This window comes from Cibotium barometz, chromosome 52, assembly GCF_041138505.1.
Source record: "Cibotium barometz isolate CiBa-2024 chromosome 52, ASM4113850v1, whole genome shotgun sequence".
NCBI lineage: Eukaryota > Viridiplantae > Streptophyta > Polypodiopsida > Cyatheales > Cibotiaceae > Cibotium > Cibotium barometz.
The window spans coordinates 9,038,170-9,060,129 of record NC_141097.1 but is presented as its reverse complement, the minus strand read 5'-3'; the positions used below and the strand labels follow the sequence as shown (position 1 = coordinate 9,060,129).

The 21,960-nt window shown below is 44.0% G+C and overlaps 1 protein-coding gene across 1 annotated transcript in view; it reads left to right on the top strand.

Moving 5' to 3' along the window:
- Positions 1-5,018: 5,018 nt before the first annotated feature.
- LOC147608763 (SNARE associated Golgi protein family) overlaps positions 5,019-21,960 on the top strand; it is a 106,319-nt gene continuing 89,377 nt past the window's right edge. The window contains exons 1-2 of the mRNA XM_086788136.1: positions 5,019-5,431; positions 5,782-6,240. Coding sequence (XP_086644262.1) covers positions 5,311-5,431; positions 5,782-6,240 — 580 coding nt within the window. The 5' untranslated portion in view covers positions 5,019-5,310. The remainder of the gene's footprint in view (positions 5,432-5,781; positions 6,241-21,960) is intronic.

The following is a 21,960-nucleotide window of genomic DNA, read 5'->3' as shown; positions in this document are numbered from 1 at the left end:
GGAGTACACAACTGAATGATGTGATAGTTTTCTTGATTTCTTCAATGAAGTACATGCACGTTTATAGGTTATAAAGGTGGGCAAAACGATGGTAACGTACCTCTCTTCCTAATGGTGATCATGTCCTTGCTACATAAAGCTCAAGTGGTGAAGATGCCATCAATCCTAGAGAGGCATGGTTGGTCAAAGATGTAGTCGGTGAAGAGATTCATCCACATGCTTTAGGGCTTGCTATAGAGATAAAGTACAGTTAGCCCCCTTAAGTTAGGAAGCATGTTGAGGCTGCATGTGGTGCAATTTGGGCTAAAAAATGCTTGATGTGAGGCCTCATCTCTGGGTATATGAGTTGTTTGGGCCCATACAAAGGAAGAGGGACATGTAGCTTTGTTTTATATTCATCATGTGCCAAGACCACCTTTATTGGATTGGAAATGACCAATGGTTGTCCAAAAAAATTGTCTACATGGCAACTTATGATTCCTAAAGATCATGGTGATCAATGGTGATAAGAAATTGTTTGACATTGCAAAGTTCAGAGATTGGGCTGATACTTCATTATGTGTTGCACCTTTGGTGGTGAGGTTTCTATTGTGATAATGAAGATATTCGAAGAAGAGGCAAATGGTCCAATGAGGATTACACAAGGAGTTTTATTTGAATACTTTTAGAGGTTCCTATATAATGAAAGAGGATCTAGGCAATGGGTTATACCGTGGATGAGGCCTTTGGCCACCATGGTGCCCCCATCGAGAGATGAGGATCTAGGCGATGGGTTATACCATGGATAAGGATTTTGTCCACCGTAGTCCCCCATCGAGAGATATACCTCGATGGTTATCGATGATGAGGCTTGGTGCATGCACACTTTATAGTACTTTGGCTTCAAGTTAGCAATTGTGTTCTTATGTTGGTCTTAGGGATTAGATATTTGATCAAGGCGAACCATGAGCTTCTACATTAAAGTGTATCTAAGCCTAGGATATTGCTGACATCATGTGCATGGTGTTCTTGTGTTCCTTTATGGGGATTATATCAGTGCTCATGTGTTTTATGAGAAGTGCCCAATTGAGAAATAGGGTGACTTGAGCACAAACAATGACTCTATGAAAGGATAGAAGTAACAAGGTGAAGAGTAACATTATAGTATTTATTGCTTGTGGCTCAATTATGTGTGCTAATGGAAAATAAATATTGTATTTAGTTTATCTACGACAATATTTTTTCTTTGTTGAGTGTGGACAAAGAAACTGTATGTTGAAACTACATGCGAAGGAGAGGAAGGGGGGGTTGTTTTGGGAGGGGGGGAGGGGGTTGGGGCTATTCTTATAAGGTGGAAAATAAAAAAATGATGGGGGATGTATGTTTATAAGGTTTTACAAAAAGTTAAAAATAATAGGTTACCTTGGTCTCTGCCGAAATAAGTGTCGTTTAGGTCTTCTACCGTAGAGTTGCAAATGACTTTTAAGAATAAACATTGACTCTATGAAATGATAGAAGTAACAAGGTGAAGAGTAACACTCTTGTGGCTTAATTATGTGTGCTGATGGAAAATAAAATTTTCCTTTAGTTTGTGTATAGCAAGTTTTTTTATTTGTTGAGTATGGATGGAGTGCAAATGCAACTTCCCGATGTGGGTGTGCTAGCCCCTATCCATCACATCCTTATGCTGTTGTTACACTAGAATTATACCAGAACGCTTCCATGGCCATGGGAGTGATAGGTAGAGCTTTCTTTACCTACATGGAAGTAAAGAGAAGATGGCCTTCACAATGGTTCTCTCTCACAAAAGGTGGTAGAGAAGCTCAAGCAAGGAGAGACCTATACACAATCCTATCTAAGCAAGCAAACCATCGAGTTATGCATAGATCCATGAGAAAACAAGTAAGAAAGAGAGTAGAGGAGGAAAAGCTCTTCTAAAAAACGACTTGTATACAAATGACTAGCTTTCAAATGACCACCTTTCACACTAGCTTTGATAAAAAAGGTCCATGGCCACTAGTTCTAGTCTTAAGCAAGTATGTACACAAATCTTCTGACTTTCCTATTTTGCATTAAGCTCAAGGTAAGGCTGCTTTATAGATTCGAGTGTAATCTTACAAGGAATGGCCTTCTATTACATGCAAGTAAGATGGTAATGTGCCTTATGGTAGCCTTACAGTAGAATGGGTGGGTAAAATCTTGGTGACATACCCCTCTTCCTAATGGTGACTACATCCTTGCATCACCAATGAAGATGGTGCAGATTCATAGAGGCATGGATGGTCATAGATATAGTTAATGAAGATGCTTCAAGGCTTGTTGGAGATAGAGTGTGGTTAGCCCTTGAGTTAGGAAGCATGCCAAGGCTACATATTGTGTAATGTGGACATAAAAATGCTTGATGTGAGGCCTCATCTCTAGGGTTTGGGATCGTACAAAGGAAGAGGTCCCTGTAGCTTACTTTGTGGAGTTATTTAATAACTGATAGTGGTCTAAAATTGATGACCGATAGTGGTCCAAAAATGGTAACTCATGGTGGTCGCAAATTGTTTGGCATGACAAGGTATGATCTCATGTTGGTACTAGAGATGATGTTACTTCATTGTATGTTGCACCTTTGGTGGGGTTTTTGTTGTGATGGTCAAGATAGTCAAAGAAATGTTAAATGGTCCAATCGAAATCCCACATTGAGTTGTTTGAAGAGCTTTGGAGGTTCCTGCATAGTTACTTCATTGTGTGTTGCACCTTTGGTGAGATTTCTGTTGTGATGGTCAAGATAGTCAAAGAAGAGTCAAATGGTCCAAATGGGATCCCACATTGAGTTGTTTTATTTGAAGAGCTTTGGAGGTTCCTACATAATTAAAGAGGATTGATGTGATGGGTTATACCATGGACCTCCCATCGATAGATGTACATGGATGGTTATCGATGAGGCTTGGTGCATGCACACTTTGTAGTACTTTGGCTTAGAGCGAGCTGCTATGTGCTTTGGTTGGTCTCATGAGTTGGCTATTTGATCGAGGAGAACCATGTGTTTCTTTATTGAAGTGTGTTTGGCCCTGAGAGGCTGCTAACATCTGTGGTACCCCTGTGTTCCTTGTGCGGGGATTATGTCCTTGGTTTGAGTTCAATGCTCATGTGTTTTATGTGAAGTGCTAAGTAAGAAGTGGGTTCCATGGTCCTCCCATTGATATATGTACGTGGATGGTTATCGATGAGGCTTGGTACATGCACACTTTGTAGTACTTTAGCTTCGAGCGAGCTGCTATGTGCTTTGGTTGGTCTCACGAGTTGGCTGTTTGATTGCTATTTGATCGAGGAGAACCATGAGTTTCTTCATTAAAGTGTGTTTGGCCCTGAGAGGTGGCTGACATCTATGGTACCCCTGCATTCCTTGTGTGGGGGTTATGTCCTTAGTTTGAGTTCAATGCTCATGTGTTTTATGTGAAGTGCTTAATGAGAAGTGCGTTGGTTTAAGCACAAACAATGACTTTAGGAAGGGACAAAAGTAACAAGGTGAAGGGTAGTGATGTAGTGTTTGCTGCTTGTGGCACTCAATTATGTGTGCTAATGGAAAAGAAAATCTGCCTTTAGTTTGTGTGAATGGCTAGTTTTTTTTCCTTTGTTGAGTGTCAGATGGAGAGGTTGCACGTCGAGATTACATTCACTCTACTCTCCTAGTAGACTCTACCAACGTGATGAGATTACATTCACTCTACTCTCCTAGTAGACTTCCAAGTCTCTACCAACGTGATGAGATTACATTCACTCTACTCTCCTAGTAGACTTCCTAGTCTCTACCAACGTGATGAGATTCAAATCTATATCCAGTCACCTTTTGCATGTTATGTGACATGCGTATGCAAAAGTAGACATGCTATCATCTGTAATTGTAAGAAAATCACATCTTCATGTGACTTGTGGTGGGTCCAACCATGTGACATGAGTTTTGGAGGAGGTTAAAGCAGATGAGGCAATTAATGTTTTGCTTGGTAAGGTCATCCAAAGTATAATGAAACAATGGTAGAGGATCCATATGAAATTTGTGTGAGAGGAACCATCCACCTCTTGTCATGTCCTCTCCTAGTAGCCTAGACATCTCCCAATGTAATCATGGGGAGACAATGTCTATCCAAGGTGTAGCTGCAATATAGGTATGTCACCTCTTGTCATGTCCTCTCCCAGTAGCCTAGACATCTCCCAATGTAATCATGGGGAGACAATGTCTATCCAAGGTGTAGCTGCAATATAGGTATGTCACATGTGTGGAAAAGTGCATCAACCAAGTGCTACTCCAAACTCTGCAAAAACGATGGGGTGGGGCATTGATGGCTTGGGGTACTGAGGGCTTACTTAAGATCATGCAGCAAAAAACATCATCACATATAGTCTCTCCATCCTGGTCCAGCCATCCTCCCAAATATTTGGTCTCCAAAGGGGGCACCATACATCACAAAGTCACATTAACATGTCCAATAGCCATCCTCGAGTATTAGGTTCTTGGAAATGTGCCAGAAAACACTATCCCTTAGAGTCAGCTAGGGTAGGCCAAAGACCAAGTGTGCGTGTGTACTTGTTTTTACGGATGCAACCTCATCAATATCATACCAAAGACCAAGTTGACCTAGGAAGTAAACAACATCCCATGCTTTTGTAATGTAGGTGTGTCTACAACATTGAATATAATTGGCTCATTGTGTGTCGTACACCATTGAATATAATGATATTCAATGGTGTGTCTACACCATTGTATACAAATGGCTTCTGTGTTCTAATAAGATAGCCCATCCAACTCCCTCCCATAATTTTGCAACCACCTAGGCTATTATCTTGTGCCTCCTTTCATGGATTCTAGCGAAACACAAGATATGTGAACACCTGGCATTTGAACTTTAATGAGAGTTTCAATGGGCAAAACCTTATCCTGACCATTTATATTGTGCTCTCTAGTCACTAGTGTCCTTGTCCATATGCCTACACGTGGTATAGCTCACAAGGGTAGAGACATTTTACCCATCAAAATGTGGCGTTCCGTCCTCATTCATCGTCGTCTCTGTGTATCAACAAGCTTCTGGCCTGGTTAATACACACACACACACACACACACACACACACACACACACACAGAGTCATCCGAGTACATAAACTGCTCTGCATCAGCTGTGCTTTTACCCTGTTTTATTGAACCTTAGAGAGGAGAATGTACCCTCTTGAAGAAGTGTTCTGTGATGATTGCTGTTGCTGATTACAGGAGAGCAGGACGTGAGGAGGGGGCGCCTCAGTTTCTATTTTGCTTCTGAGCTTTGGGAAGCTCATTTTTGTGCAGAAAGCATGGTGGCCATTGCAACCTCTCTCTTGCATTCCAACACAAGCTCCAAGAGCTGGGATGGGCGCCCACCTCAATGCCCCCTCGTGTCTGCAACGCCCAAATCAGCAATTCCCTCGTTCTCAGGTCCTTTTTAACTCTTTGCCTTCTCTCTCTCTCTCTCTCTCTCTCTCACACACACACACACACACACACACACACACACACACACACGTACTTACGTTTTAATCTCTTTGAAAATTGTAAAGGCCGATTACAAGCTTGGCCTTTTCTGCCGCTCCTGCAGCCAGGACTCGAACCCTGGTCTTCTTGTGAGCAGCCTTGGTTCTTACTCTTATGCAACATCAGGGTTTATGAAGTGGATGGGCTTTTATGAACTGGATTGTATCAGTGCTTAAAATCAGTCTAACCTTTCACCAAAAAAAGGGTTTATTCTAATCTCCTGGAATTTGTGCCCTCCAATTCTTTCATTTCAGATTCTAGAGAGCCCGGTGTAATTAGGCATCGGATGGCGTGGCTCCAATTGGCAAGGGCCTCCCCTCTCAAGGGAAACACAAGGGAAGTAGATCAGAATGCAGAACATACAGGGCAAACAAAACCCTTGATAAGTGCGCACAACACTGATGATCAGCAACCACTAATTGGTGGAGAAAGAAATGATGGCTCAGATGTACTCAGACATGTTGATCAGAAAGCAGAGGGAAGAGTAGCGGAAAGTAATGCTGACTCCGCCCAGCCGGAAAATGACGAAGATGGATGTTCTGCAGAAAATAGCGAAGGAGAGGGCAATTTTATTTCGGGGGATACGGCTCTGAAAGGAAGCATAGTTGCAGGGATACTTTTAGTTGGAGCAGTGGGTGGGTTTGGAGCTGCTAGCTACATATACAGGGAACAGATCAATGGCTTTCTACTGGAGTTTTCAGATTTCATAGAAGGTATTACTTCTCCAAAATTGTTTGTTGGAAAGCAACCTAAATGAAGAGATTGAGAACAAACAGTATAAATAGCCTTTTTGTGTTTCTTTCTTGCAAACAAAAAGGATAGTTACTATATGTCTAGAACAAGGGTTGGGATGTGAACCAAAGAAGTCATTGGAAGTTCTTAGAATGATTGAGGAGCAAAGACAAGATTGAAATATTCCGTTAGAGAACTATTTTAGAATACTTGACTCTAAACCTTCTTGGTATTGATAATCTTGGCACTAATATAAAAAGAATCCCGGCACAGGTATTAACCCTTTTGGTGCGAAGATATTAAACAGGCATAGGTATAAACCTTTTCAATGCTTATTCTAGGTCATCATAAATCTTGGTGGGCCCCGAAAAGCCCCTTTTCTATGGCAACACGAGTCAAATCCTTGGATTTGGGCACCGACTCCAATATGCCCCTTGCAATCCATATGGATCTAGGCACGGACTTAAAGGAATCCAACCTGCCCCTTCAAGTCCAGCCTCCACCTATGAGCCAGCCGATCCTAGGGGCTGGCCTCATCCCTCGAAAAGTTATATGTCTCAGCAATAACTTGCAGTGTGAATTGCTAACTAGCAGTATGGACTGCTAACTTGGAGTGTGGACTGTTGACTAGTAGTGTGAAACCAATTGTTGGAAATGAGAGAGTTGCTTAGTGGTGGGCAAATAGATTAAGCACTAAGCTTGGATCAACACTCACAGAGAGTAGCAGAGACAGTGTGTTAATCAGCACTAAGCATAATGAGATTAACCATAATGAATGAGACCTAACACAATGATTAACTCATAAAGAGGAGAGTATAGTTTCCACTAAGGATCACACACACACTAAGTGAATTTATAGGCCTCCATGAGCTAGGCGCCTAGATCCACTTTTCTCTCCACCTTTTTTAAATCTGCACCACCTCTTATCCACTTCTCCTACACAACAGGGAGGTGCCTTGATAAATGGAGATTCATGCCACCTAGGAGTGCCACCTAGCCCTTGATGTGTCACCATTCTAGCCTAATGCTAGAATCTTAGAACAAGACCTTTATCTAGTTATCCACTAAGGATTAATGTGACCTCACACCATAAGGTATGAATATAGCTCACCTAAGCTAATGCCCTCTCTTGATCTACATACATATCTTGCAGGATGTGTAGATTCGACAACACACACACACTGTAAAATAAAAAATGTCCACTGGCTAAAAAGATATCTATTGAGGATTCCAAAATAAAGGTATCAACAAAGGATAATAAGGTAGCAACACATGCTATATCATGAAGTACTAGCACAAAGGTGTAATGCCACAAAGGCTATGAATGACACAAAGTTGATGTAGAATGTCACCAATAGACCATCAAGGATAAAGAGGCCCCTTCCACTACAGCCACAAGTCTTCTTTGTAATGACCAAGAAGAAGATCCACAAAGTACCACCAAGAGTGATGGAATTTTGATTGGTAATTGCTTTGGGTATTGTTACACTCTTGAATAAGTGTCTCACAAACCTAACCCTTGTAGATCGTGTAAGGAGAAGATTACAATTGTTTTAGGAAATATTTAAAGTTTATGGCTCCCCATTCTAGAGAAAAGGATGCATCTTTGAAATATTGGGAATTATCCAAGGTTTATGGCCGGTGTTAGCACTCTTTGCTCAAGGTTTCATCTATGGCATTATTATTTATGTCTTGAAATAATTTTTAATCTATGGCTGAAATGCCCATAATTATCAAGGGCCGAAATTCCTATACCTATTCTCTCGAAGGTGAAATTCTTATAACTATGGGAGATCTAGGGTATATTGAGTCTTTTGAAGACGTTAATCTCTCTCTCTCTCTCTCTCTCTCTCTCTCAAGACCTAAGAGGACCAGCACACAGACATTCACAGATCTGGATGTTGTCTTCTTCAGGGAGACGCACCAAAGCCTCGAGAGAGAGACCTGAGAACAAGCTATCCGAGATAACTAGGTATGCATGGGAGTCTACATACAGGAGTCAAACTCCTACCTTTGGGGGAATACTAGGATCAAGTGGTGTGGCGATGTGGTGATGTTATTCAATCTTCACCTATGCCAGATACTTATTGTTCAGATTCACAGGTTTGGATGTTGTCTTCTACATGGAGACACATGAAATATCATGAGAGAGCCCTGAGAGAGAGCTACCCGAGATAACTGTGTATGCATGGGAAGTCTACATACAGGAGTCAAACTCCTACCTTGGGAGGGAATACTAGGATCATGTGGTGTGGCAATGTTATTCAAACCTCACCTACACCGGATATTATTGTTCAGATGAGATGAGGAGGATCGTTTCATGTGGGTCTGTCTCACCTTGCCAGGAGCCGAAATGGTCCACCTGAAGTGTGCTACTTTGCTCTAGAGACGTCTGTCTTTGCCATCGATATCTTGCAGGATGAGCAATCTTCTTATGCACCACTTATCCAAGACATTGTGGAGTTTTTAAAAGTAGGATGCATTCTTTTCCTGGGAGACTTCAACGCTTGAACAGCTAGTGCACAAGTACAGATGCAAGACTTTCAGGAAGATCCCATTGTCCTCTTTGAAAATGACCTGAGGATGCATTCTTCTCCTGGGAGACTTCAACACTTGAACAGCTAGTGCACAAGTACAGATGCAAGTCTTTCAGGAAGATCCCATTGTCCTCTTTGAAAATGACCTGAGGGATCTGGATGCAGTGGACCACATTCTCCTCTTTGAGATCAACCCAAGGGATGTGGTAACGAATGGAATTAGGAGGATAGTGGATACATCACTATATATGGTAGGTATCTTTTGAAGATGGGGAGATGGGGATGTATCCATCCAACGGCATGTCTTGGTGGCCTTAGTCTAGGGGCCTCACAAGTTTTTGTCATGGAGGAGGGTCAAGCGTAGTGGACTAACTGATGGGCTCTTTTGCTTTTGTACATCATTTACAGGACATCATGTTCCACCGCCATTGATTGAGGCTGACCATACATACTTGGCTTTCACTGTTTCTAATTCTTTTCTGCTACCATCCTCGGCACCTTTCATCACCACAATCACTCAAGTCCACTTTCATCATGACCTTGACCGCATTTACAAGGCTCACCTGGACTAGCCTTTTTCCATGTGGGACCTTGTTGCATACGCGGAATCCTTCTTCTGTGATCCAGCCCTAAGCGTGATTATGAAACACCTGTAGATGCTTAATGAAATGATTAGACAGAGAAGGGAGAGAGAGAGAGAGAGAGATGGCTATTGGTTTTCAGTATATTACTATATTACAAAAAGATGTATGACACTACAATTTTATGAGGCCTTTGGCCTGCCCAAAAGGTGGCTGATGAACTTCTAGTCTTCTACTAACTACATGATGACCTAATCCCAAAGAGGGAAGAGATTCTTTCTACAAATGATGTCTAATGCTTATATAGGCCTTGGTAGAGTTGGTTGGCTAGATGAACGGGTTGTCGGCCTATTTATATGTCCACGACTTGATGGAAATCAGCATTAAATGCTGCCACACGTTCATGCTATTCATGCTGCCGACAGAGCCCATGGTGCTACCGATTGTTCATAAGACCATATACAAGCCTTGCTAGTGTCCTAGACTACTCTAAGATGTTGTCCTAAACCAGGGAATATATGAATATGTTGAGATTATGCCATGGCATGGTGTGCACGTGACATTCCCTCCTGCTAAACTTGATGACGGGGTGGATACTCTGTCATCCTTCCATCCTCCTTGGACTACTGACTATGACTTACAGTTTACCGCTTCGATTGCTAGACTTTGACACTCTGACTGAACAACGTCCACTTCTGAACTCCACTTCAAGTCTTGATGAAGAACTCAGCATCTATTCCACTGTTGTCCCCATGCCTGCTATCCCTTTCCCTTAACACAGCGGGCAGGTCACCAACCAGAATTGATCATGCGTGTTGTGAGGCCTTTGGAACTGATATGAGAGCTAACTGATGTACTAGTTTTGAGTACAGCAGCGGGTCACCTGCCGTAGCTGATCATGCATGTTGCTAGGCCTTTTGGAGCTGATCTGATAGCTAATTGATGTGCTGGTTCTGAGTACATACTCATTGATTTGTACACCTTGGGACACTGTGCTTTGTGGCTGAGCCAGAATGCTCTGATACCAATGTTGCATGCGTGGAAGCCTTCTTCTGTGATCCAGTCCTAAGCTTGATTATGAAACACCTGTAGATGCTTAATGAAATGATTAGAGAGAGAAGACTGAGAGAGAGAGATGGCTGTTGGTATTAAGGATATTACTATGTTATGAAAAGACGTATGACTTTACAGCTTCATGAGGCCTTTGGCTTGCCCAAAAGGTGGTTGATGCACTTGTACTAACTACATGATGACCTAATCCCAAAGAGGGAAGAGATGCTTTCTACAAATGATGTCTAATGCTTATATAGGCCTTGGTATAGCTGGTCGGTTAGATGAAGGGGCTGTCGGCCTGTTTATATGTCCATGACTTGATGGAAATCAGCATTAAATGTTGTCTCATGTTCACACGTGTGGCCTTGATGCTGTTCATGTTGCCGACAGTGCCCATGATGTTGTCGAGACTGCTCATAAGACCATATACAAGCCTTGCTAATGCCCTAGACTACTTGTCACATGCACTCTGCACTGTAGTGCATGGTGGCAAACTGGCTCATCATCACCTGTGCAACATTGTACAGTATTAGTTCCATTCAGGATAATATTTGTCGTACTCCGTGACCCCATTGCAATCCTCAGTCCAGGATAAGTCAGGCACGAGCTATGTAGGTCATTCTCAGCAATAGTAAGTAAGTCAGTCAGTCTAAGTCCCTTAACCCACTTAAAGAGACGCATTCATGCATATACAGTAAGTAGAAACCATAGGGTTTGCATTAGAAAGCATCTTGCATATTGCACATCATTCATGCATAGTGTTTAGACCATTGCAGGAACCCTAGATATTATCCAGTATTTATCAAGATATTTACTAGGATTTTTTTGGGTATTTTTCCCATCATTTTCAGCATTTTTCACATCATTTATGCATTTATGTTGGACATGAGTAGTCGGCCAGCTCAGTAGCCAGCCGACTGGCTCCTTGTGTCCATATAAATAGAGTTCTTGCATAATCATTCATTCATTCATCATATTCAGCATAGAGCATTTAATGCTTGGAGCCTTCAGCACAAGGAGCATAAAGCGATTGCAGTTTCCAGCCCTCATACCCCCGCGTTTTCCTCCTATAGCCCTACGTGCATCAACGCATAAGCACTCAGCCCGTGCATCAGCAAAACGCAGCAGTCTCAGCATTCAGCCATCAGTAAACCTTGCGTTTTCTGCATCCATACAGTTTTCAGCATTCATCATATCATCGTTTTGCTCCAGCCACTTGGTGAAGGTAAAACGTAGCATTCATAAGCATTTACAGCATTCATACTCAGTCTAGAACAGTCCCGAACAGCCCCTCTCTCAACCTCAGCTTTGCATCCCCTTCTCATTCCATTGGGAAGAGTGCATAGGCTCGAGATTGGACATCTTTGGTGCTTCTACAACAGTGTACAGTTCAGCCCAACACTTGGTCTTTAGAGGTCTTGTGTTTGGCTTATCGTCAGTCACACCGTCAGTCTCTTTAGAGATAATAAAGCAAATACTATCTCGGTAACGGGATAGGGGGCCCTTCAGTGGGTAATTCGGGACCCCATACGGTGTACAGTTCTCATCTCTCTCTCTACATCTCTTTAAAGTTTGAAGTCTTAAAGTGGATTGCTAAACTCGCGAAACTTAGGATAGAGAAGACGGTGTGAGCATTTGTGTGACAGGATACTGCAATACGAATACTTCCGCTGCATGTGTCACATGCACTCTGCATTGTAGTGCATGGTGACAAACTGGCTCATCGTCAGCAGTGTAACATCTGTACATTATTAGAACTGAGTAGGATGATATTTGTCGTATGCCGTGACCCCATTATAATCCTCAGTCGAGGATAAGTAAGGCACGAGCTACGTAGGTCATTCTCAACCATAGTCAGTCAGCCAGTCTAAGTCCCTTAACCCACTTAAAGAGACGCATTCATGCATATACAATCGGTAGAAACCTTAGGGTTTGCATCAGAAAGCATCATGCATATTGCACATCATTCATGCATAAAATCTAGACCATTGCAGGAACCTCAGATAGCATCCAGGATTTATCTGGTATTTTTCCTCGCATTTTCAGCACTTTATACACATTTAAGCATTTATTATTGGACATGAGCAGTCGGCGAGCTCAATAGCCAGCCGACTAGCTCATATGGTCCATATAAATAGAGCCTTTGCATAATCATTCATTCATTCATCATATTCAGCAAGAGAGCCATCAAGCGCTTGTCATCCTCATCCTCAGGAGCATAAGCGATTACAATTTCAGCCCTCTCTCTTCAGCGTTTGTCTCCTACAGCCCTAGGCGCCTCAAATGCATCAGTTCAACATTCAGCCTTGCGTTTTCTGCATCCACACAGTTTTCAACATTCATTATATCATCGTTTTGCTCCAGCTTCTTGGTGAAGGTAAAACGCAACATTCTCATTCATTTACAGCATTCATATACAGTCTAGAACAGTCCCAAACAGCCCCTCTCTCCGCCCTAGCTTTGCATCCCTCCCTCTACCATTGGGAAGAGTGCATAGGCTCGAGATTGGACATCTTTGGTGCTTCTACAGCAGTGCACAATTCAGCCCAACACTTGGTCTTCAGAGGTCGTTTGGCTTATCGTCAGTCACACCGTCAGTCTCTTTAAAGATAATAAAGCAAATACTATCTCGGTAACGGGATAGGGGACCCTTTAGTGGGTAATTCGGGACCCCATACGGTGTACAGTTCTTATCTCTCTCTCTCTCTCTCTCTCATATCTCTCTAAAGTTTGAAGTATTAAAGTGGATTGCTAAACTAGCGAAACTCATGATACAGAAGACGGTGTGAGCATTTGTGTGACAGGATCCTCCAATACGAAGCATGTTACAACATGTTACACTACTCTAAGATGCTGTCCTAAACCAGGGAATGTATTGAATATGCCATGGCACGGGTGTGCACGTGACAGACCTTTGAACACTCCTTGTCACTATGACTCTCAGCTCACATCTACGGTCTATAAGTTGGCTGAGATTATGCCATGGCACGGGTGTGCATGTGAGAGACCTTTGAACACTCCTTGTCACTCTTACACTCTCAGCTCACATCTATGCTCTCTGAGTTGGCGGCACAGATGTGCTACCCATCCATTGGTTGTTCCTGGGTTAAATCATCGGTTGGCTCACAACCTCAGAATGGGTGGTAGGATGATGAGTGCAATGCCACGTGGCTTCGCCTTCTTGGCCAAAGGGTGGATGGATTGGTCTCCACACTTGAGATTCAGAGGCCCTTCCATCACCTTAGCTTAACATACCCATCCCTGACCCTGCTAGATGGGAAGCCTATGCACAAGGGTTGCAAACTTGCATGATGTCCCTAACAAGCCCTCTTCTGACATATCACATATCGCGCACTCCTTGTTATCCACTCTCTTGACCACATCGGATGTCACATAAGTCCTATTAAAGTTTCACAAAGGTCGAGCTAGAGACCATGAGGAACTCGACACAGAGCTCTTGGCACATGGATGGAAAGCCTTGACTCCTATCCTAGCTAATTTCTTTAATAGGGCTCTTTGTGAAGGTCTTTCTATCACGTGCATCCTGCACTTGGATGCCATGTAGACATTTCTGTACAGAAGGTGCAGGACCTGGGATGGTGAATTGGTCCCATGTGAGCCCAGTCCGGGACGAGTCAGCCAGGGATCCATCTCAGATGTCTGAGGTCAGGTGTGCATTGTCCTGTGCGGGAGTCTAAGGTCAGGTGTGCACTGTCCTGCACATGAAACAGTGCCAGTCCGCGCTGTGAGTCTCCCTCTAGAGTGATGTCAATGATTCTGTGTATCGGGTATGGTACCGGATGCCAGATCATTGAATAGTTAGTGTTTAGGACTAGGGGCCAGCCCATAGGGCTACCCCGGATCTTAGTGTGGGCATGGGAATGGTGCGGAACCACCCCCATGAAGGGAAAAACGCAGCATTTTATGGGATTTAATTCAGCATTTATTGCTGAATTTTCATAGTCGTGGGACATTAAAAGCTGGCCGCCTGGTTCTATGCTGGCCGACTGCTCCTGTGTGGGTAGTATAAATAGAAGTGTCCATAATCCCATTCATTCATCTCATTAGTCACCAAGAGCTCAAGCAAATCAAGGGCTAGACAAGCCAAGGGACTTGCTAAGCAAAGGGGTGGAGAACTGAAGGTCAAGGGCAGGGATTTTCCAGCCAAGAAAGGTCAAGAATTCTGTATTTTCTTTTCAGATTTACATCATTCTAAAAAATCAAATACACCATCCGTGGTGGGGGCCCTATAGAGGGTAATTGGGACCCAATATTGTGTCCTCTCCATCTCTCCCCCTCTCTCTCTCTCTCTCTCTCTCTCTCTTTTCTGCGCATCTCCTTTCAGTTTGTGCGTTAATTTCCGTCGTGAAAAGAGTGCTGAATTCTGAGTATTGAAGTTACCGATTCTTCTCCGAAGCTTCCGCATGTTACACTTTCCCTTTCAGAGACCAGCCATGCCATAGTCCCTATCCATAAAGTAGGAGACTTGCCGAGTAGATCCTTTCAGTGTCGGAGCCACATATGCAAAGATATGTCTTGCCTGTAGCTTCCCGTCTCCACCACTTGTGTAGAGCCCTAACCCTCTGGTTGTGCCGCCTAGTGTTGCCCGTGTAGCGCCCCAGTTCAGCCACCTGCCCCCGGTTGTGCCACCCTCTGCTGCCACAGCAGCGCCCAGTTCAACCACCTGTTGCTGGTTGTGCTGCCCTCTGCTGCCACAGTAGGGCCGAGTTCAGCCCAGTACTGTTTGTGCAGCACCACCAACTGCAGTTGCTATTGCCGCCTGCTGCTAGAGTTACCTGTGCAATGTTGCCGCCAAGTGAAGCTTCCTGTGGTACAGCGCTGCCGCTGCCAGCTGTGTTGGGGTAAAGGCACCAGCCCACCCTTATAGTGTGTACAAGCCCATAAGTTATAGTACATAGTACACTTAGTACTTTTAATGTACTAAGTGCACTATGTGTACTAGTGCAATATACATGTGTGATAGGGGAGTCACACACTCACTTGATGAGTTGACTTATCCCCACAACTCTCTCTCTCTCTCTCTCCCTTGTTTTCTCTGTGTATGTCTCCCATGAATGAACTCTAACCCTAATTCAGTTTTCTCCCCATCAACGTTGTTGGGGTAAAGGCACCAGCCCACCCTTATAGTGTGTACAAGCCCATAAGTTATAGTACATAGTACACTTAGTACTTTTAATGTACTAAGTGCACTATGTGTACTAGTGCAATATACATGTGTGATAGGGGAGTCACACACTCACTTGATGAGTTGACTTATCCCCACAACTCTCTCTCTCTCTCTCTCCCTTGTTTTCTCTGTGTATGTCTCCCATGAATGAACTCTAACCCTAATTCAGTTTTCTCCCCATCAACTGGTATCAGAGCCCTTAGTGATCCCTCCCTCCCTTCTCTCCATTGATGAAGCTGGGGATAGCATCTTGCGAAGGCGAGCCGCAGGTTTATTCATTGTGTCCTTCTCTGCTTCGCTGTTGACAAGGGGGGTTTCTTTCCTTGCTTCCTCGCATGGCAGCCCTTCATAGCTCGGCTCTGCAGTCTATAGAATGCGTGCAGAAGTTGAATGTGAAGTGTGAGGCTGAGATTGTGAGGGTCACACTGGTCGCCTGCTGAAACCCCCTTGGAGCGAGCTACGTGTAGCATTCCACAAGGCGCATACCTGGTATAGTCCAGACTGGCGCTAAGCGAAGACATCAGCAGCCAGGCGAAGCGTGAGCGAGCGCTGGGCGTAGATGCGCTAGGCGAAAGCAACACAGGCGAAGGCGGAGGTCGAGTGTGAGCAGTCGAGCGGATACACAATCGAGCTGCAAGCGCTACCAGGCGTTGGCGAACGACGTGGAGTTCTAGCGCTAGGCGAATACGTCAGGCGAACGTGAAGCGAAGGCTATCACGTCATCTGCAGTTCAGCACTACTAGGCGAAGCAAAGTTGGCGCTCAGTAGCGAGTAAGCCAGGCGAAGCGGGTGGCCCTTCAGCGTGAGCAGCGAGCGAATACACAGGCTGGTGGCTTTTCCAGAAGGGCATCAAAAGATTGTAGCTTTTCCTCCGCACAGGCTCACGTGCCGTTGCTGAATCGTAGTGCTGCACAACCGGCAGATGATGAAACTAGAACAAGCCTCTGACTCGGTTGTCAAAGAAGCCACAGCCTTCTGCACAAGGCTTGGCAAGACTCCCTTGTGTCCACTTGCACAGAAGCCTGACGAGCAGCAGCATCAACAGCAAAATCGACGCCCTCCTTTCTTGCAACAAAAATCAGAAATTACAAGGTATTTGCCTCAATTTTTTTTTGGGATTTGCAATTGAGCAAGTACAATCAACAATTGAGCAGGTACAGGTGCCCAATTGCTCAATTTTGAGCAAAATTGGCAAAATTGGGTGACATTGGTCACAATCAGGATCAATTTGCAGGAAATTGGTCAAATCAGGATCAATTTGCAGGAAATTGGATGTCGAAATTTGGGGCTTTTGATGTAATTGTGCAATTAAGCACTCATACATGCTGTATGATGTGAAAAATCGCACATTTGGGCAAAATTGCAGCAAATTGCAGTGCAAATCAAGGGGCTTTTGTGCCGATTTGGTTGATTTGCATGCAGGCAATCGCATTTGATGCTGTGGATAATGTGTTGATGCCTTACAAGCACTCAATGTGCCTGTAAATCAAGGGGCTTTCATGTATTTGATGTATATGTGGCCTGGGGGAAGCATCGTGAACACACAGGATGCCTTCATGTGCGTCAATGTACCATGTATGATCAGAAATTGATCTCAAATCAAGGGGCTTTTCAAGTTTGTATGCTTGTTGAGCTTGGCAAAGCAGCAGGCAAGACATTTATGCCTTGAATCCTCAAAAATCAGCTTGCAGTCAAGGGGTTTTTTCCCAATTTCTGTTCGGGATTGTTTTATGCAGTGTTCGGGACTGTAAAAGTCTGATTTTTACTCATTTGGACAGCCAGGAGAGCATTTATTGCTACTGTACCTGCTGGTACAGATTTGGCACAGCTTTGTGCAAGTTTTGGCATGGCTGTACACTGTTTTGAGTGACTAAAAGGTTCAATTTCAGCTGCTGCACTTGCCGGGACAGGTTTGGTACATTACAGGTGAGCACTTAGTACTGCTGTACAGTACTTTGGAAGTGCAAAAGAGCACATTTAAGGTGCTGTCCAAAATCTGCAGCAACCAGATTTTGGTGTTTTCATCACATAAAGTGGGAGAAAAGTTGCATTCTTGCTTCCGCAGTGGGAGATAAAGCTTGGGAGAACATTTGTGAGCACTTTGTGTGCTTTGGGTGCAGTGTTTGCACATCTTGGGTGCAGTGTTTGCACATTTGCAGGGAGTCAGGCATTGACAGGTTGCATTTTGTTATGGCAACCACAGGTGAGAGCTCTTCATTGCTTCATATCAAGAAGCTTGAAGGCTCGCATAATTATGATATTTGGCAAACCCAGTGCTACAATGTGTTGCTCCAGAAAAAGCAGCACAAGCCTATCAAAGAAAGGGGTGTGATGCCCGCTTCTCTTATTGCTGAAGAGTGGGAAGATATGGATGAGCTGGCAAGATCTACTATCATGTTGTCTGTGTCAGACTCATTACTTTTCAGCATTCGTGAAGAGAAGACAGCTTGGGGAATGTGGCAGAGATTGCAGGACTTGTATGTCCAACAAAGTGCCTCAAGCAAAGTGTATTGGTTGAAGAAACTCATAGGCCTTCAGATGAAGGAAGGGGCTTCTATGACAGCCCATCTAAATGAGTTTAATGGTATTGTCAGCTAGGTCATCAATCAAAAGTTGGCAATGGACGATGAGTTCAAAGCCACTTTTTTGTTATGCACTTTGCCAGAGAGTTGGGACACATTCAGGACAGCCACTAGCAATTCGAATGCTATGCTGTCATATGCAGATGTTGAGGGTGCTCTTCTTCAAGAAGAGATGAACAGGAAAAACAACTCTGTTGGCAAGTCCAATGCAATGAATGCACGTGGGAGATCCCAGCAAAGGGGGAAAAGCCAAGAAAGGGGAAGGAGCAAGTCTCGCTCCAAAAAGGATTTGGAATGCCATTATTGTGGCAAGAAGGGACACATAAAAAAGCAATGCTACAAATGGAAAAATGTTTAAAAGGAAAAGGGAAAAGGCAAAGACAAAGACAAGGATGAAGCCAAAGATGTAAAGCCGAAGGGCAAAAGTGGAGTCAAGATTGAAGAAATCAATGTGTCACATGCAGGTGGCAGTGAGGATGAGGTCCTATTTACGTCTTCACTTGATGCCCATTCACTTCTTACAGGTGGTCATGGTATGCACTCATGGATCATTGATTCAGGTGCCTCCTTTCATGTCACAGGTTGCAGAGACTTGTTTGTCAGGTACACTGCTGGCAATGAAGGAGTGGTTTATTTGGGTGATAACCATGCATGCAAAATTCTTGGCAGAGGTGATGTGAGGCTTGTATTTTCAGATGGCTCACAGCTTATGCTCCATGATGTCAGGCATGTGCCTGAGATCAAGAAGAATCTGCTTTCTACTGGACAGCTTGATGATGCTGATTATGTTACCACATTTGGTAGTGGAAAGTGGAAAATTAGTAAGGGCTCACTGGTTGTTGCCAGAGGCTCTAAGGTGGACACTCTTTACTTTATGCATGCAGGTGTTTGTCACCATGCTAATGTAAATGCAACCGAGCTGCCGGAAATTTCTATGTGGCATAGCCGGTTGGGACACATGAGTGTCAAGGGAATGGAGCAATTGTCTCGTTTGGGTTACTTGCCTTCTCTAAAGTTTTCAAGTTTTCAGTTTTGTGAGCATTGTATATATGGTAGGCAACTACAGTGCCCCCACAAGAAAGCTCTTGGACAGAAAGATGCTCAGTTAGAGCTTGTGCATACAGATGTATGTGAGATGCCTCAGCTTTCTTTGGGAGGGGCAAAATATTTTGTGTCTTTTATAGATGATGCCACACGTAAGGTGTGGGTTTATCCTCTTCGTTTGAAGAGTGATACATTCTCAGTGTTTCAGAAGTTTGTTGCTCTTGTTGAGAATCAAACTGGCAAAACACTGAAGGCTTTGCGTTCCGACAATGGTGGAGAGTATACGTCCAAACAGTTTCAGGACTTTTGTGATGCTAAAGGCATCAAGAGGGAGCTCTCTACTCCTTATGATCCTCCACAAAACGGGACAGCAGAGAGGATGAACAGGACCATTCAGGAGAAGGTCCGTTCTATGTTGTCACATGCTGCATTACCTCATGGTTTTTGGGCTGAAGCTGTTATGACAGCCGTTCACCTTATAAACAGGTCACCTAACACGAGGCTTGGTGGGAAAGTGCCAGAAGAAGTATGGACAGGGAAGCCTCCGTCATACAAGCACTTGAGAGTGTTTGGTTGCGTTGCGTACGTGCACATACGCAGGGAAATACGCACCAAACTTGATCCTAAGTCTCACAAATGCATATTCCTAGGATATGGTGACAGAGGTGAAATGGGGTATAGACTTTGGGATCCCATGAATACAAAGATCATACGCAGCAATGATGTCATTTTTGATGAAACATGCATGTATAAGGAGCCTGCAAGGCAACAGGAGCCTGGCAGAGTCATCTTTGATGATGATGGACATCATGGACAACAACAAAGGGCTGTAAATCAGCCATTACAGCAGGAAAACCAGCCCTTAAATGGTGCTGAAAATGGTCCAAATGGACAGCCAGATATGGCAGAAGATATCCCTATGGATATACCACAGTTGGAGGAGATACCGGGCATGATTTTTCAGCCTTATGGCATGGAACAGGAGCCACCAATGGGTGATATGCAGGCTGGACAGCAACCTGCAAATGATGGTCATTGGGTACGGAGGTCCACTAGACCCTCCAGAGCCCCTGACAGGTTTGTTCCAGGGGTTGACTACTTGATGCTCACTGACTGTGGGGAGCCCTCATGTTATAAAGAGGCTTTACAGAGGGCAGACAAAGCTCTATGGGAGCGTGCCATGAAGTCAGAGATGGATTCTCTGCATAAAAATGAAACATGGAAGTTGGTGCATTTGCCTGCAGGCAAGAAAGTTTTGCCATGCAAGTGGGTATACAGGCTCAAAGTTGCACCAGATGCAAAGCCAAGATACAAAGCCAGGTTAGTGGCTAAGGGCTTCAAGCAGGAATATGGTGTGGACTTTGAGGAGATCTTCTCTCCAGTGGTCAAAATGACCACACTTAGAGCTGTGTTGGCTTTGGTTGCGCATGATGATCTGGACTTGATTCAGATGGATGTGAAGACTGCTTTTCTTCACGGTGATCTCCATGAGGAGATATATATGCAGCAACCAGAGGGTTATGCAGTAAGTGGAAAGGAGAAGCTTGTATGCAAGCTGAAAAAGAGTCTTTATGGACTCAAACAGGCACCAGGAGAATGGTATCATAAATTTGATACATTCATGAAATCTCAGAAATTCAGGAGAAGTGACATAGATCACTGCTTGTACACCAAGAAAGCTTTGGATGGCAGTCTATTGATTCTCATTTTGTATGTTGATGATATGTTGATTGCCGGGAAATCTCGTAAAGAGATGGATGCTTTGAAGAAGAGGCTGCATGAAACCTTTGATATGAAGGATTTGGGTGATGCAAATCACATCTTGGGTATGCGGATACTTCGGGACAGAAATCAGCATGTGTTGTATTTGTCTCAGAAGGAATACATTGGCAAAGTCTTGCAGAGGTTCAATATGGACGGGGGGAAGAAGGCTAGTACTCCTTTGCCTCCATATGTGAAACTCAGTGCTATGGACAGCCCACAGTCAGATAGAGACAGGGCTGATATGGCCAAGATTCCGTATGCTTCAGCTTGTGGCAGTCTCATGTATGCCATGGTTGCTACTAGGCCGGACATTGCATTTGCAGTGGGAGTGGTTTCTAGATACATGGCCAACCCTGGCAAGAAGCATTGGGAAGCAGTGAAAGGTGTCATGAGATACCTGAAGGGCACACAGGATTTGTGCATTTGCTTTGGCAAACAGGATGCATTAGTGCATGGTTACACGGATTCGGATTATGCCGGTCATCCAGATAACCGGAAGTCTACTACCGGTTATGTATTTACATTCACAGGAGGTGCTGTGTCATGGATATCCAGGATGCAGAAGTGCACAGCCTTATCTACTACAGAGGCCGAGTATATTGCAGCCACAGAGGCTTGCAAGGAGGCATTATGGCTATCTCGGTTAGTGGTTGATTTGGGCTATACAGGGGATATTCCATTGTTGCATTGTGATAGTCAGAGTGCCATCCAATTGGCAAAGAACCCTGTCTTTCATGCAAAGACGAAGCATGTGGATGTGAAGTATCACTTCATCAGAGAGGTGATAGAGAACAAGCAAATTCAGCTTGTTAAGATTCATACGGATGACAACCCGGCTGATCTGTTGACAAAGAGTTTGCCTCCGGAGCGGTTTGCTCATTGCAGACACTTGATGGGCATTGGATGAGGCCAGTTTCAGCCTTGATATGGCCTTGTATATTATCATGTACAT